We start from the raw sequence: 18,509 nt of genomic DNA, 5'->3' as shown, positions 1-18,509 counted from the left end.
TGTTAATGATTTATTTTCATTGCTAAATTAAGTATTGCATTATTTACAAACCAGTTAAGCAAAGTTGGTTGTTTTTTAAGATCATTTAGAATGAGGTCATGAATGATTAATAAACTTTTCAAATTAACATTAACATTCTGTGCAGAAATAGCAAAAATGTCTGCAGATTATGTCTGGTCCTACTTATAAGCACATTTATAATTTGCTTAATAATTGTACGTTCATACACTGACTGGTTGATTTTTTATTACTAAATTAGGTATTGCATTATTTACAAACCAGTTGTATTTAAAAGTAGTTGGAAGTTTTTAAGATCGTTCAGAATGAGTTAGTAAACGATTAATAAACTATTGAAATTAACGTTTATATATTTTATTATTCAGGCATATAGTAATGGTTAATTTGTGTGTTAATAAATGCTTTATTAACTCAATTTCATCCAGTTTTGTGACCTAATCTAAAGTGAGGACTATTTATGCTTTATAATTCCCTTATAAAGGACAATTAAAGCCTCAGTTATATTCTAAACAGTAAAAAAAAAAACGACTTTATTAATTTCTATTCATTTGAAGAAACACAAATAAAACTGCATCAAATGAAAAATAAATCTTTGCAACCTTATCTGAAATAAAATTACTGTACAGATTTTAATTTTGCATCCTATTATATTGTTAAATTATTATATTGTTGTTGTTTTATCCAATTTGATGTTATATTTTGACACTCCTGTTATTCAGCAATGTTTAAACTTGAAAGTAATTTTTTTTTAGATAAGATTGCAAAGATTATTGTTTATTTGATACTAAGCCTTTATTGTTATTTATAAGGGATTTATAAAGCATGAATAGTCCTCAATTTAGATTAGGTCACAAAACTGCATGAAGTTGAGTTAATAAAGCATTTATTAACATACAAATTAACCGTTACTATATCCCTGAATAAGATATATAAACATTGATTTCAATAGTTTATTAATCGTTTACTAACTCATTCTGAATGATCTTAAAAACCTCCAACTACTTTTAAATACAACTGGTTTGTAAATAATGCAATACTTAATTTAGTAATGAAAAATCAACCAGTCACAATTTATGAACGTACAATTATTAAGCAAATTATAAATGTGCTCATAAGTAGGGCCAGACGGAATCTGCGGACATTTTTGCTATTTCTGCACAGAATTTTGTTAAAAATCTGCAGATTTATGCGGAACAATTTTGGGACTATCATAACTAAAACCTTAACATATGAACTAATAAGTAATACTTTTTTAACTTGTATTTAATGTTTACAATGCAAATCCAATCAGATCCACTTTATTTGGTAAACAAATCAAGTCTTCTATATAATATATCTACTAAATATTACTTTAAAAACTGTACTGTAACTAAATTATATGAACATTTTCATATTAGTCAATAATATTACTGAATATTTTAAATTTACATTGAATATAATAAATTTACACACATTTACACAAGTAAACAAACAGATTCAATGTTGGGCGAAAAATCTGCGGAAATCTGCGTGCGCAGATTCCGTGTGGGCCTACTTATAAGTCAAGAATAGAGCAGTTGTAGCTGCAGTTATAAACTGCTTATTAACGTTTAAAAATTTAGAGTTAATGCTTAACAAATAATGAATTCCCTAGATGCCAATGCTTAATAAATGATTCATAGTGTCTAGTTATTATAAAGTGTTACCAAAACATCTTTACTGTGTCACAAATAATGAAAATGAACACATTGTAGAATTTGTTCTTTTATTTTTTGCAATATGTACATATTTACATATGATTATGCAGTTAAAAATACATTTGACCAGTAACAATAGTATATACAGTACAGCTGCTCCCAGCAAATGGGTCTGTAAGTTTTCAAGTAGTAGATGGGGATGACAGCAAATCGTCCTTCAAAGCCTCTGGAAAATATCAAAATAATAAAGCCATAAACATTTCATAAAACACTAAAGTGAATTGTTAAACACACATTGGTCTTAATAGTCAGAGGATTTCATTGTTATGGAAGCCACTGTTTCTGCCATGGGGGGAAAGTCATAAAATAAGTAGCAAAAGTTGCACATTTTGGGCTCTATTTTAACGATTTAAGCGCAAAGTCTAAAGCGTGTCCACGTTTGATATTTTAGGGACAAAAAAAATATGTTCTTTAACAAAGTGTGGTCAAAGTTATATCCAAACACACGTCCTATTCTGATGCCCCATAAATGCATTGATTTATGTTGTGCAACATACTGTTAGTGTAGTGATCTGCTGAGGCAAGGAGTCGTTCTCCGCCGGAGTGACATCATCAGAGATCACTCCCTCCAGAAAGCCTGAGTTGAGGTAACCTTCATCAGCACAGCATTCGTCATCCTCATCATCCACACCTACACTGAAGGCCTCCCTCATCTTCGCAGGAAACAGACAGTCCAGCAACACCACCAGCAAACCAATCACAGCGCACAGCAGACCTGGAGATACACCGCAGTCACCAGATTAGCACCTCTTATTAGGTAAGGGACAGAGCACAGCCGTGTAGTCACTGCAGAATTAACTGGGACAGTGTGGTCAGTCTACGGTCTAGGATGGGTTTTATTGTGCAATAGCAGTTGTACAATGACATGCAAGACACAATATTAAGCTGAATTATTTTAGAAGTTCAAAACCTGCGTTAAAAATCGATTATTGCTGAGCAAATAAGTCATTGTGGAGCATTGATGAGGAATAACATATTAAAGTCAGACCTGTTGGGAGCTCCAAAGTTGTTAATCATTGGTATATGCTTGTGTTCAACGCTAGAATTTATGCAGAAAACTACATTACCCATAATGCTGTACAGAAAATGCACCAATCAGCAACCAATGCCTTTTTAATTTCATCTACTTCTATGAATAGAGTGTAACTGAAGTAAAAACTGCATTTATGTGCTATATTACTGCTTATTCTTTTCAGAAAATCAACCGAAGAGTCACAGAAAGCGAAATGCGCAACAATTGCCCACTTCTATGCTCAGTAAATGAAATAATGAGTCCATCTCATTAGGCTCTCGAAATATTAAAATGTATTAAAGGCCTATATATAAACCCATTTTGCAATGATTTTAAATATATGTTATTTGTAATACTATGTGTACTTATATTATTATAACTAAGTATATTCAGATGGAATATTTTGTTCATTCATTTTCTTTTCAGCTTAGTCCCTTTATTAATCAGGTGTTGCCACAGCAGAATGAACTGCCTACTCATCCAGCACATGTTTTATGCAGCGGATGCCCTTCCAGTAGCAACCCATCACTGGGAAACACACATACACACACTACAGCCAATTTAGCCTACCCAATTCACCTACAGCGCATTTCTTTGGACTGTGGGGGAAACCGGAACACCTGGAGGAAGCCCACACAAACATGGGGAGAACATGCAAACTCCACACAGAAAAGCCAGCCGAGGCTCGAACCAGCGACCTTCTTGCTGTGAGGCGAATGTGCTACCCACTGCGCTACCATGCTGCCCGGATTGAATATTTATTTCCTTTAAATAATAGTTTGTCATATTTATCTCATATTTGTACATTTTTCTATATATCATGGCTGTCAACATTTTATTTAAGGCTTTTTTTTATCTTTATGGATGCTAATTGCTAATGCTAACTAATGCTAATGCTAACGTTAATGCACACTCTCACTGCATCCAAAAATGCTATATAGGAGGTCGAAAAGCTGTAGTTTATAGTATGCACTATTTTTTAATTGGTCGTTTTTATTTAACTAGCTGTGTTAAGTTTGTCACTGAAAATAGCAGCAAGAAGGTCGCTGGTTCAAGCCCCGTCTGGGTCAGTAACGAGACTGAAAACTATGAAAGTGTGTGCTCTGATACGCTCATCTAATGAATGTGCAGCCCATTATTGTTGACAAAAAAAGAGGAGACTAAAATGTAGTCAAAATGCTAAAAACGATCCAATAATAACTTCTGTAATATTCCGCTATATTGTGCAGTTCAGTCATTTGATCAGACCGCATGTTCAGTCTCATTACTGCTGCACCTAACGTGTCAAGTTTCTGTTTGTTAAGCCATTTTCATTGACAAAATTAACACAATTAACCAGGCTGCTATCATTGTTTGGATTTATAGTCCAAATTTGTGGCGTGTTGTTCTTATATTATTTATATTTATATATTATTATTTATATTATTATATATTATTATTATATATTATTATATATTATTACGTTTCAAGTCAGCTGATGCGGTGGCACAGTGGGTATCGCTGTCGCCTCACAGCAAGAAGGTCGCTGGTTCAAATCTCGGCTAGGCCAGTTGGCATTTCTGTGTGGAGTTTGCATGTTCTCCCCATGTTTGCTTGAATAAACTAAATTGTCTGTAGTGAATGAGTGTGTATGGATGTTTCCCAGTGATGGGTTGCAGCTAAAAGCGTAAAACATATGCTGGATAAGATGGCGGTTCATTCCACTGTGGCGAGCCCAGATTAATAAACAGACTAAGCCGAAAAGAAAATGAATGAATTTCAAGTTGAATGTAATACACTGTTTATTCATTTACTTTCCTTCGGCTTAGTCCCTTATTTATCAGGGGTCGCCACATCAGAATGAACCGCCAACTATTCCAAGATATGTTTTACGCAGCTAATGCCCTTCCGGCTGCAAACCAGTACTGGGAAACACCCATACACACTCATTCACACACATACTCTATGGACAATTTAGCTTATCCATTTCACTTATACTGCATGTCTTTGGACTGTGGCGGAAACAGGAGCACCCGGAGGAAACCCACGCAAGCACGGGGAGAACATGCAAACTCCACACAGAAATGCCAAGAGGCCCAGCCGGGACTCGAACTAGTGCCCTTCTTGCTTTGAGGCAGCAGTGTTAACCACTGAGCCACCGTGCCGCCCTTAATACCAACAGTTTATTATGCTATTTTAGACATAGCCTATAACCAACCTGTTGTGTCTGACAGGCATTTATGTAGTATTTATTGCTGTCAACTTTCAAGAGTGGTACCATTTCCCATTAGAAGCATTTACCTGTAGCCAGAGCGAGCCAAAAGGAGTGGCTGTAGTCTGTCCTTAAAGACTCTGCTCCTATACTGAAGTCACAAGGGGTCACGTTGTATATCGTTGAGAAGGAAGCCACAGAGAAGAAGATGAAAGCAGCCGTGGCTATCATCATGTAGCCGGCGTAGAGGATGACAGGCATTGAGAAGAGGATATTGGCCAGCAGCCAGCAGCAAAAAGCCGTCCTGTGGGAGAAGGCCATTCTTTACTTTGGCTTGTTTGCATTTGTTGAATAGGACAGAGTTTCTTTACACTACGGTAGGAGATTGCCGGTGTGTGTGTGTTGGTTTACCACAGGTTGGCCGAGGCAAAGTGGCCCGAGTATCTGTACTGGTAGATGAGTCCGCAAGCGCTGTTGTAGGTGAACTTCTCTGCGATGTAAAGGATTGGGTTGGGAAGACCTCGCTCCAGAGCGTCACCGTACTGCTCATCCACACTGCTCGACCAGCTGATTATTTCATTGTAGTTGATGGTTTCGTTTATTTGGATTACTGGCTCACCTGTTGGGACAAACAGAGGAGATCAAAATTACAGAGCAACTTACAATTTCCTGAATTTCAAGGTCACTGGTGCTTATTTAAAGTTATTTAAACCGAAGTGAAAGAGCAGTTTTAAGCTCAATTCATGAGTTACATACAGTTGAAACCAGAAGTTTTCACACACTGTATAAAGAGGCACATAACCATTTTTTAAAAAGTCAGATGTTAATGTGACTGAACTTTTTCTCTTTTAGGTAAGTTAGGATTATCAAATTTGTTTCTGTTATGCTTAATAGCAGAATAACGAGAGAGATATTTTTTGAGAAATTGTTATAACTTTACAGTTTACATAAAATAAGATTATTATGCCTCTGAAAAGCTCAGATGATGGTGTCAAGGTTTTGGAAGTTTCTGATTGGCTGACAACATTTGAGTTAATAGGAGGCACAACTGTAGAATAGTATTTAAGGAAAACCTCAAACACGCTGCTTCCTTGTGTGACAACATGGGAAAATCAACAAGCCAGAATCATAAAAAAAGCCAGATTACAATTTGCTAAATTACACTGGGAAAAAGACTAATATTTAGAGATATGTACTGTGGTCTGATGGAACTAAGATTGAACTGTTTGGCCATAATGACCAGTGTTACATATGAAGGACAAAGGGGAAAGCCTACAAGCCTAAGAACACCATCCCAACTGTGAAGTATGGGGCGGGAGCATCATGTTGTGGGGCTGTTTTGCTGCAGGAGGGACTGGTCCACTTCACAGCATGGATGGCATCATGAAGAAAGAACGTTATGTTAAAATACTGAAGCAACATGTCAAGACATCAGCCAGGAAATTAAAACTTGGCCACAAATGGGTCTTCCAAACAGACCATGACCCTAAGCATACTTCTAAATTAGTTAAAATGTGCTTTAAGCACAACAGATTGAATGTTTTGGAGTGGCCATCACAAAGCCCTGATCTCAATCCTATAGAAAATTTGTGGGCAGAGTTGAAAAAGCTTGTGCGAGTGAATTCTGTCAGGAGGAATGGGCCAAAATTAACAAAAAAACTATTGTGAGAAGCTTGTGGAAGGATACCCAAAACATTTGACCAAAGTTATACATTTTAAAAGCAAAGCTAAAAAATACCAAGGAAATGTGTGTAAACTTTTGACTCTAGAAATTAATAAAAAATTCTCCCCCCAAAAATTCTCTCATTATTCTGGCATTTAGCAAATGTAAATCATTTAGGTAATCCTAACGCACCTAAAATAGTAAACGTTTAGTATGATTTACCATCAGACATTTTTTAAAAAATGGTTATGTTTTTAGAGTTTAACTTCTTTAAACTTCTGGTTTCAACTGTATATTCTGGTGTAGCAGCACGACATAAAAATGTACATGATTTTTTTGGAAAAACCAACATCGATCATCATCTATCATCGAGTACATTTTCAGATGCTCCAGGTGATGGCTAGTTCACACTGCGTGCTTTTAAAGGTTGTCGGATCGCCATCGTTTTCACACTGCATGACTTTCAGGGGTTTTGCACTGCTGGTTTGTGGCTGGAAGAGCAGCCCCTGCATAAAACCCGGATGCCAGAATAGTTAGAGATTCATTTCACTGTGGTGACCTCTGATAAATATGGGACTAAGCCAAAGGAAAAAAATGAATGACTATCAGGGGTGGCGCTGTGTTCATATATACAAGAATATACTAGAACGGTGTTTCTCAAAGAACTTCCTGGAGGACCACCAGCATTGCATGTTTTGGATGTCTCCTTTGTCTGTTACACCCATTACAGGTCTTTCAGTCTAGCTAACGAGCTGGTGATCTGAATCAGGTGTGTTTGGTTAAGGAGACATGAAAAATGTGCAGAGCTGGTGGTCCTCCAGGAACATGGTTGAGAAACACTAAACTAGAAACCATCGCTGACAACTCTGGCTCACAAACGCACTCGAGATATGGTAAGGAAATAGCATTAGACCACGTGCGAGACTGGAAATAGTACCCTGTAATAAGTCATTTGAATAATTTGGCATTTGTACCAAATAATGGCAAAACAATCTACCAATTGTACTATATCAAAGTGGAGGATCGAGGAGATTATGGAGTCTCATACAAATTATGGGAGTTTTCCTGGGAGAAATAACAAAATGGGAGGGTGGCAGAAGATGGGTGTGCCCATAACTCCTTCCCACTGACCTATAGTCTGCTTTCTCTTGGGCTTTTGGTCAGAGTTTCTCAACCATGATCCTGAAGGACCATCAGCTTTGCACATTTTCCACGTCTCATTAATCAAACACACCTAATTCAGATCATCAGTTCATTAGCAGAGACTAAAAAACCTAGGCTGTTTCTCAATTCTAATAACCCAGAGAACGAACTTGCGTTCTTGTGAAGACCGGTCTTGCCTGTAACCTCAGAAGAACGAACTTCTGAAGAATAAATGCTGCACAATACAAATAAAACACACTTTGATACGAATTTCAACAAAGAAACTCCCTTAATGTGTTTATGCCTTTATGAAGATTTTCATGTTAATGTTTCTCCTTTAGGGAAACTCCTGAGATAAATAAGTTATATCTCTGAACTTGAATAATAAATCTATTTAAAATGCTGCGCTTCCCACCTCCCAAGATCACTGAAGAACACATTTTGAAAAACAGCCCTGTAATGGGCGTGACAGATAAAGGAGACATCCAAAACATGCAGTGCTGGTGGTCCTTCAGGAACGTGGTTGAGAAACATTGCTTTAGGTCATGGCAGATGAATTACTCAGGCAGAACTCATTTCACACAGCATGATTTTGAGTGGCTGATTCTCTCTGATTGTCCTTGATAATTTACACTGCGTGATCTCACGAGGAAACGCAAATATTTAACGTTTTGTCAGTTTAGTGGCTAATTCGTACAAATTCATACGAGTTCAGTTGTACGAAAATGTATGATTTTAATGAGGCGTGGCACCTAACCCCACCCCTAAACCCAACCGTCATTGGGGGATGAGCAAATCGTACTAAATTGTAAAAATTAGATCGTCTGAATTCATACGAATTAGCCAATAAATAAAAAAGTTACGAATTGCAGTGAGATTGCGTTGGAGAATCTGTAGAATCTCAGTAGACAATCGATTAAATACTGAAGTAGGAATTGATTATCAGTCCATCGAAACAGGGTAGGGATATGTATTTCCACAGTGGTGAGAGAATGTGGACTGAAAACCTCTGCAGTGACCAAAGCTTCATCAGGAGAAAGAACCGAAAGGCCAGACTGACCTCTGCTGATTAGCATGTTGAGTGCAGAGAAATGGAGCAAAGTTCACCTTAATGATGAAAGCATGTTTCATTTATTTGACTCTAATAGGAAACATTATGTTTGGGAAAGGCTGAACCAAAAGTTTGTAAAGTAATTAGTGAGAGGTGGAGCAGAATGTGTCATATTTGCAGATTTTTTGCTGAAGGATTTGGTTACTTCCTGCTAATTTTGCTAATTCCTGCTTTTCTGGCTGCTCTCTACATTTGATCATTGTGTTTTCCACCAAATAGTAAAAGTGACCTGTGGACAAAAACATCTGCTCACCTTTGAGTGTGATGTTTATTCCATAAAGCCCCACATGAAGGCCCACTTCAGCAGACACCACCGCCGTGCTGAAGGATTTGTAGGTGGTGTTGGCCTTCACTCTGGCTTCAGCCCAGTCTCCAGTGAAATTAAGCACTGAAGTGCAGAAGACAAGTCTAGCATTACACAAGTTCGACACCTCTGAAATAATTACAAGACTTAAAGTATGCTGACATTATTTCTATTGTTCAGCTGAATATTTAGACTCTTACTCACACTTAAAAATGCACGAACATGACAACATTATGTATGAACATGATCGAGTTACGTAACAAGTATGTCAAATCAAGTGTCATTAAATTTAATGAAAGACAATCTCTGGTTATTTTCTTGCCCTTGGTTAAATATCACAGAAGATTTTGACTTTAGTAGATGAAAGGTCAAGCAGGGTTTTGTTGTCTAATGCAAACTGATTCATGCAGTTTAGTTTTGACCTGAGTATGAATTTATTTTAGGTCACTACGCAAAAGATTAATTTATTTTAAAAATAGAGAGATACTCACCAACTAAAACAACTCCAATGAATAAGCTAATGAATATCCTGAACATCCAAAACCATCTCTGAAAAAGAAAGCACGTTGACATCATTTTGCGCATTCGTTCAACGTCTTTGACAAAAACAAAACACAATGTACAAGACTTGATGAAGAATAGGGACACAAGATTGTCCAAAATATGTTACTGTTAGACCTTGAAATAAGTATACAGAAAAAGAATCTTTGTCACTTAATTAAATTCACATACAGTTGAAGTCAGAATTATTAGCCCCCCTGAATTGTTCGCCCCTTGTTTATTTTTTCCCCAATTTCTGTTTAACGGAGAGAAGAGTTTTTCAACACATTTCTAATCATAACAGTTTTAATAACTCATTTCTAATAACTGATTTATTTTATCTTTGCCATGATGACAGTAAATAATATTTGACTAGATATTTTTCAAGACACTTCTATACAGCTTAAAGTGACATTTAAAGGCTTAACTAGGTCCAAATCAGCGATTTCTAGAATATTTATCTTTGTAATGTCAGTAACTCATTCAAGTTCACCACAAACAGCTTATCCACAAAAGCAAGCAAAGACAGGAGAATCCAGCCTGATCTCATGAGGAAACGTAAGTATTTTACGCTTTGTCAGTTTAGTGGCTAATTCGTACGAATTCAAACGAATTCAGTCATACGAAATTGAAATTAAAAAGGAGGCGTGGCACCAAACCCCACCCCTAAACCCAACCGTCATTGGGGGATGAGCAAATAGTACTAAATTGTACGAATTAGATTGTACGAATTCATACGAATTAGACACTAAATCAAAAAGTTACGAATTGCCGTAAGATTGTGTTGGTTAATTAGCTTAACTAGGCAGGTTAGGGTAATTAGGCAAGTTAGTGTATAACGATGGTTTGTTCTGTAGACTGTCAAATAAAACGAATAGCTTTAAGGGGCTAATAATTTGACCTTAAAAGGGTTGTTAAAAAATTTTAAACTGCTTTTATTCTAGCCGAAATAAAACAAATAAGACTTTCTCCAGAAGAAAAAAATATTATCAGACATACTGTGAAAATTTCCTTGATCTGTTAAAAAAATTTCAAAGAGGGGCTAATAATACTGACTTCAACTGTGTAATGTATATTAAATACACATTCCATGGTTGATATCAACTTAAGGTACTTTTATTAACCGTTTTACATGATGGTTACATCATTTTACAGGCATCAAATTAAATTATAAATGAAAATGCCCTTTCATACAGTCTAGCGCATAATTATTCATACCCCTGGCAAATTCTGACTTGAAGTTACTTTTATTCAACCATGCAGCAACATTTTTAAATAATTGTTTTTACGCAAATGATGCAGGCTTTTCCTAAAAGAAGATATGTGAAAAACAAGAGGCTTGAAAAAAATAAGATATTTCTCAGCTCTTATTTACATGTGAACAAAAGTCTGCATTTTCCAGGGGTATGAATAATTCCAGGCTTGACTGTATACACTCTCAAAAATAAAGGTACAGGAGTTGTCACTGGGGCAGTACCATTGTAAAAGATATATATTTGTACCCAAATAGTCCACAGTGGTACCTAAAAGGTCCATATTAGTACCCAAATGTACCTAAAAAGTACCTTTGATGTACTATTATGGACCCTTCAGGGACAAATATGTACCTTTTGAAAAGGTACTGCCCCAGTGACAGCTCCTGTACCTTCATTTCTGAGAGTGTATAAAACCGTCAAGATTGGCTACATTTCACCTCATTTACCATTATTGTATCATCTTGCATATTTCTTTATCGATACAAATCTGTAGATGCCTTGTTTCTAGACTATTTGATGCAACTCACCGATCTGCCACGTATTCCCGGTAGAATGAAGAGGAAACTGACAGCCAGAACTGAGAAAACCAGGATCGCGACCAGCAGGCTGATGTCGATCATGAACGGGCTCCTTTGTAGCGAGTAAAACGGGTAAATGCCATCGTAGAAAGTCATCTTCCCTCCACAGGCGAGAACTAAAGCTGAAAGCAGGACAGTGTTGGCCAGAGGCTCAGTTACCTAAAGATTGCAGATAACAGTCTGCTGGTGTGCACATTTTACACTCACTTTCAGGGGATTGAAATTTGGAGGCTGATATAGCTGAAGTGCATCTTAACCTTACATTTGTATAGTTTTAATTTTACCCATATCCTCACAAACCTTGTTTCCTTCATGAGGATTCAATAAATTTACTCTCTTTTCACACACATTTTAGACATGGACTACTTGTACATTGTAAAAAAAAATCCTGGTTACCTTAAATTTTTAAGCTCAATCGAATTAACCTTATGAGTCCATTGAACTCATATGATTTTAAACTGACTTAATACAGCTTGCGTAACCTATAAAATTAAGTTAGAACATGATTAACTAGTTTAATAAGTTACAATTAACTAAAAACATATGCTGTCAGGACTAATTGATCATATAATTTTTACAGTGGAGTTTGAACATGAAAATGAACCTTTAAGGGATAGTTTACCCAACAATAAAACTTTATTCTGTTTACTCACTCTTGAGTGGTTCCAGCATTGACCAATTTTCTGATAAAAAAACATAAAAAAAGACATTTTGTAGAATGTTGGAAACCAGTAGCGATTGACTTCAGTAGTAGTAGGAAACTCTAAGTACAGACGTTAATGGCTAATACTTCCAACATTCTTCAGAATATCTTCTTTTGTGTTCAACAGAGCAAATAAACTCAAACTGGTTTGATACAAGTGGAGGATGATGAGAAAATTATAACTAAATTTTCAGATTTTGGTACAATATCCCTTTAACCTCACCGATTTATTTCCTTCAGGAGGATCCAATAAACAAGTGCTCTTTTGTAGGTTTTTGTGGTATAAATGTTAATTGAAAGAAATACTTTTTTTTAATCAGGAGGATTCATTAAGCATGTGCTCTTTTGTGTTGTAATTTTAGCAGCTAAAAATGCTTATTTTAACAAATATAGGTGCACTTTTTTTGTTTTAAAAAATTTAGTTGATGCTTAATCTCTCTAATTTGTTTCCTTAAGGACGATTCAATGAACACACACTTTTTGTATTAAAACAGACATTAAATCAAAGTTAATTCAGCGAACCTAAACAAATACTTGTACTTTTAAAAAATACAAACTTAACCAAACTTGTTTCCTTAAGGAATTTTCAGTGGAAATGCTCTCTGTTGTATCATAACTTTAACAGTAAAAGAAAAAGAAAAAACACGTTACTAAAGTGCAATTTGTAAATGTTTCTGTAGGCCTATTTGCATTTTGCATGACATTATAATATTTACATTTGCCGTTTCCAACCACGTAGAGTTTTAATATGTGAACTAGGTCTACATGCTAATGCTTTAACTTTTTAGAAGGTGTTAAAGGTCACCAGCAATTCTGAGCCCATGCAACTACGTGAAGTGCCGGAGGGGCGCTAATGTTGGCTACGTGCAGACTGCAAAGCCCCCAGGAGTGGCAGTCGGTTCTCAAATCGATCATGTCCGAAAGAAACCAGTTATATTCCAAAAATCGCTACAACCTGTTCTAATTCATGCGAATAGCCACTAAATCAAAAAGTTACGAATTGCTGTGAGATTGAGTTGTCTAGACTAGAGAGCGAGACCTGCTGCTGCACGGTTCTGGTCCACTAAAGAACCGGTTAAAAAAGAACGATTCGTTGCGAACTGACCACCACGAGAATCCATTATTAAAACCACTTCGACTTAACATTGGTCCTGACGTAGGCATATTCATTGAATTTTTTTTAAACATCCTAAGATTTATTTCAAATCTGTGGTTGAAAATATCAATACAGGATAGGTAATATTTTGATTTTTGTTTTGCACCAAACTTTGCACGAAGGCAATGGCTGTCTTGCCAATTTAAATACAGAAATAAGCTACTTTGCCCTTTTACATATTGCATTGTAATTATATTAGGCTACATTTCAAAACAAAATTTGCTACTCATATGCATCATAGTCACACGTAGATTTAAGCATGAAATCGCTAGTACAAGGAAAACGCTATTACAGTTGTTAACGCTCACGCAAGTAAAATTATAAAACAACACAGTGTAACTCCAAGTGTTCCTTTTATTTTTTTTAGCAGTATATATATATATATATATATATATATATATATATATATATATATATATATATATATATATATATATATATATATATATATATATATAGTTATAGTTTGCACCCAACCGTTAAACTAGCCTACTTTTACTACAGAAATGCAGAATATTTCCTTAAAAAGTAATTAATTAATTTCGTTAATACAATATCACATATTCACAGATCTAAATCGTAATTTAAACACCTCACTTAAAATACATCGAGAGACCCTCCTCATTCAACAGCCCGTTATAATGCAACTGTCCTGCTCAGGTAAACCGGTCCAGGTAAGCGCACCTTCTAGTGATTTTTAACGTGAATAAAGATACTTTATTATCGTAAATCAGATCCCCCTGAAGTCTGACAGAATAAGATGTTACCTGATAGACATTCGTAGATCTACAACTCACCTGTGAACCCAAAGAGAGCCGCAAAACGGGACGGAAAAACGTGTGTCCTGGAAATAAGGTGACCGGGTCGGCGCTCATCTTTTAAACGATCGCACTTCCTAATAACAGCTTTGATTTGCATTGATTGGTATTTCCAGAAATAGGTGTCAACCTCTCACGACCAGCCATGTAACTTCATTAAGTCAGTGTGAAACAGTCAGGTGTGGATGTGGGTCGGACTCTCATTCCGTCACTCAATCTGCCGCTTCCCTTGCTGCCATTCGGTCTGCTGCGGTCAGGCGAGCTCTATATGCTGCTTAAAGACAGCTGGGACTATATTTTTTAGTTTAATTGTCTTAACATTCCCGCTAAAGTCCCTGCTTTGTCATTCCTGAAGGAAAGTTGTGTCTCTCGCACACTGCAGTTAGTGTTTTCTCAAGTTTGAGGTGAAGTGCTCTTGTTCAGCTTCATTGGTCTGCGAGAATGGCTTTATTTGAGCTACTTTTGAGGACTTTTTTGGCAATGTTTTCTCTCTGTCAAGCTGTTGGTGAGTAGAAATCTATCTATCTATCTATCTATCTATCTATCTATCTATCTATCTATCTATCTATCTATCTATCTATCTATCTATCTATCTATCTATCTATCTATCTATCTATCTATCTATCTATCTATCTATCTATCTATCTATCTATCTATCTAGTCTGTCTGTCTGTCTGTCTATACGTTTAACATGTATTGCTTTTTAATAACTTCAATATTTTCCAATTCAACTTTTATCTAAAGTTATTGTACTAAAATTAAAAAGTACATATAGAAGTGTTTGCTTTTGTTGTTTTAGACTTTGAGTTTGAATCTAAAGCAATAAAGGTGTAATATAACTTTAATATTTCGTATATTATAATGTATTATGTTTGATTTTTATTCCTGAGGAACAAAAATATAGGCTATAACCATGACCTTTGTATATCATGATTTACAGAAGGCAACACTAAAATGGCATTAAGATATCTAAAATATTTAAAATAATAATCATTTGAAGGCACATGTAAAGACAGTTTGATGATCACGAAGCCCCAAAATATAAATTTATTGTTATTTTAAGTTTATACTTTTTGTATATATACATTTCTTTCAATCCACCAGGTTAAGAACATTTTTTTAATCATTTAAATATGAAAAAATGTGAGGACTTATGATTTTATAAGTTTTATAAAATGTTTTTAACAAGGCATAATAAGTATGTTGTTTTATTTTCACATAAATACATTTGTTACGATGAGCAATGGTGGACTGATCACCTAAATTTTGTCATATTAATATACAAGTTATTGCATTTTATGTATTCTGCATATAAAAAATTAACACAGGCATCAAAATGGGATGCCTCATCCTCCAAACATGAAAATTCATTAGTTAATTCATTAATGTATCAATTAAACAATGTAATATTTCAGTATTATTCATGAAAGTTACAGTGAAGTGTTGGAATAAATTACGCTTCAATCAAGATTAATCAACATACAATGATACAAGTTATTACAGTTAATGTTTTCTATGTGTAAATGATCAGTAAGTGAATTAACAAAACATTAAATATAACTTTTCATGTCATTCAGTAAATTAAACATTAATCAAGATTAATCAACAAATGATTTCCTTTTACAAGCAAAAAGTAGCAGTAATTGCTATTGTCATGAATACATTTTTTGTTTCCCTTATAATTACGGTATCTTTGAGTATATGCTGATCATCTTCGTTTAAAGGGATAGAAAATTCTGTCATCATTGTACCAAACCTTTATGAGTTTCTTTTTATCCTCTTGATCACAAAAAGAAGATATTTTGAAGGACGTCTCCATATATAATTTTTTAATCTACCATAGACGTCAATGGCTGCCATTTTCCAACATTCTTCAAAAAACCTTCTTTTGTGGTCAACATAATTAAAAACTCATAGAGTTTACTTCAAATTTCATTTTAGGGTGAACAATACCTTTATATTTTTGGCCATAACTATAATAAACTCTAAACTTTGAATCAAAATACCTACACACAGTATATTTGAGTACAGCATGTGAATGAATTATGAATCATCTGAATGACTGTTAATGACTCGCTATTATCTGGAACCAAACAGGCGCTTATTCTAGCATTACTTGGGAAGTTCAAAGGTATGATGGCTGGTACAATAATTTGGCAGATCACGATCGAGGGGCTGCAGGTGAGTTGAGATTTTATTGCATTTAGGCCAAACTCAAAAAACGTGCCATATAGTAAGCATGCAGCTGTTTGTGTCTCCAGATGCGCCTCTGGTTCGTCTGTATCCAGCGCAGTACATGGATGGGGTTTATCTGGCCAGACAGGAGCCACACCTGCCCAACCCTCGGCAGATCAGCACCACGGCCATGAGCGGACAATCCGGTCTGCTGTCCTACAAGAACAGAAGCGTTCTCTCCGTGGCCTTTGGTGAGGGTTTGCTTCATTTCAACAAGGTGCAGCCTGATGATTGAAACACAGCCAGTCCTTTAATTATAAGAACATTTCAGGAAGATTGCATTTCAGTCAAGACCTCCCTGAGTGGCATTTACCACAAGAGGAAAGGGGGTTTACTCAATAAATATTTCATCAAAAAATGGTTCTCTGTAAATAAATGCTGGCCTTCACTCAATTCCTTCATTAAACTTAGTCGTATTTGCAAATTTAAGTGGATTGAACAATAAAAATTAAGATGTCCTCCCAAAAAACGTTAGAATTGTGTTGTTTATAGAAGTGTAGTTGTTTTAGACTTTGCGGTTGAATCAAAATAACACAAGTGTAATACAACTTTCAAGAGTTCACACTTAGCCGATGATTCATCAAAGCTTGTTTGGCATGCTGTCCCGGGAGAGAGCCCCGAGCTCAAGGGATCCTCGAGCCCGGGGCTTCCTCCCGTTTGCAGAGCGAGAGGGGAGCCCGAGCTCGGTGGATCTCAGAACTCCCCGTCTGCAGTAGCTAAGGGAACATGTGAGGAAAAAAGGGGGGCTAGACAAATGCTTGATTGTTATGCATGGTGTATATATTTGAATGGTGGGAGGAAACCGGAGAACCCGGGGAAAACCCACGCGGACATGGGGAGAATATACAAACTCCTCACAGAAACACCTACCGACCTGGCAGGACCAGGGCTGGCAGTGTTCTTGCTGTGGGGCTAACAGTGCTAACCACTGGGCCTCCGTGCCGCCCGATCTATAGTGAAGGAGGAGAATGGGGGAGGAAGGGGGGTTTCTTCCAAACGAAGATAAAGTGGACTGAAAACTGTGGTTATTTATAGTAGCTTATGGCTCATGTGATTGGATGATACTGATTAGCTTAATATGAGACCGGCTGTGATAAATCATAGGCACGTGATCCTCTCAAAATTAGTTTATGAATAAACCTCACTTAATATGTTGTACATTAGAACGTATTCTGTTTGATTAGATTCTTTTCCTGAAAAAACTAAATTATGACCTTCATATGTTTTTATCAGACTCCCACTAAAATGTCATTATTTCTTAGATATCAAAAATATTTAGACTAATAATATTTCAATAAATAATTGAATTTAAAAAACGTTCACTGTAAAAAAAAATGGAAGGTTCCACATTCATTCATGTAACTTAGTGATTTTACAAATTTAAGTGGATTGAACATAAAACAATTAAGTTGTCCCCTCAACTCATTTCAAATAGGTAGTTTGAACAAGCAGCAAAAGTATTTTTTAAGTGTTTGCTCACCCTCACAGATAAGAGTATATGACTATTTGTCTTATGTTTAATATGAGTCAAAATGTGTTTAAAAATATTGTCTTATGTTTATAACATGTCACATATTTTTTGGGATAGCCAAAGGAACCACATTTGAGTCAAAATTAGCAATTTTATTTTTATTTTATGGCAAAAATCATCCATTCATTCATTCATTCGTTTTCTTTTTGGCTTAGTTCCTTTATTAATTAGGGGTCGCCACAGCGGAATGAACCGCCAACTTATCCAGCACATGTTTTACGCAGCGGATGCCCTTCCGGCCGCAACCAATCACTGGGAAACACACAAACACTCTTGCACACTCTCACGTACACTAGGCCAATTTAGCTTATTCAATTCACCTGTACTCCATGTCTTTGGACTGTGGGGGAAACCGGAGCACCCGGATGAAACCCACACGATTGTGATACTGCATTGCCTGCCAAAAATCATTTGAATATTAAGTAGAGATTAAGTAGAGAGAGTACAATCTTCTATGAAGACTTTTTCAAAATTTTTCCTTCCGTAAATCGATCAAAACTTATTTTTTGATGGT

The 18,509-nt window shown here is 36.0% G+C and overlaps 2 protein-coding genes across 2 annotated transcripts in view; one reads left to right on the top strand and one right to left on the bottom strand.

Moving 5' to 3' along the window:
- Positions 1–1,857: 1,857 nt before the first annotated feature.
- duox2 (dual oxidase 2) lies at positions 1,858–11,681 on the bottom strand. Its single transcript, XM_056452277.1, has 7 exons — positions 11,502–11,681; positions 9,670–9,727; positions 9,128–9,262; positions 5,369–5,576; positions 5,047–5,261; positions 2,252–2,469; positions 1,858–1,920 (listed from the first exon to the last, which is right to left on the bottom strand). Exons 1-7 carry the CDS (start codon positions 11,646–11,648, stop codon positions 1,912–1,914), a joined length of 990 nt encoding a protein of 329 aa, XP_056308252.1. The 5' UTR covers positions 11,649–11,681; the 3' UTR covers positions 1,858–1,911.
- A 2,371-nt stretch (positions 11,682–14,052) lies between these two features.
- duox (dual oxidase) overlaps positions 14,053–18,509 on the top strand; it is a 57,738-nt gene continuing 53,281 nt past the window's right edge. The window contains exons 1-3 of the mRNA XM_056451263.1: positions 14,053–14,071; positions 16,327–16,410; positions 16,491–16,655. Coding sequence (XP_056307238.1) covers positions 14,053–14,071; positions 16,327–16,410; positions 16,491–16,655 — 268 coding nt within the window. The remainder of the gene's footprint in view (positions 14,072–16,326; positions 16,411–16,490; positions 16,656–18,509) is intronic.

The sequence above is a fragment of the Danio aesculapii genome, chromosome 25, assembly GCF_903798145.1.
Source record: "Danio aesculapii chromosome 25, fDanAes4.1, whole genome shotgun sequence".
NCBI classification, from domain to species: domain Eukaryota; kingdom Metazoa; phylum Chordata; class Actinopteri; order Cypriniformes; family Danionidae; genus Danio; species Danio aesculapii.
Note: the sequence above shows the minus strand (reverse complement) of the source record. Positions and strands in the feature narration are given on the sequence as shown.

Coding starts and splice junctions, on each gene's coding strand:
- duox2 (XM_056452277.1), bottom strand. CDS start 11,648: ATGACTTTCTACGATGGCATTTACCCGTTTTACTCGCTACAAAGGAGC. Junction 9,728..11,501: donor CGGGAATACGTGGCAGATCG/GTGAGTTGCATC, acceptor TTTCTTTTTCAG/AGATGGTTTTGGATGTTCAG. Junction 5,262..5,368: donor TTTGCCTCGGCCAACCTGTG/GTAAACCAACAC, acceptor CTTCTCCCACAG/GACGGCTTTTTGCTGCTGGC.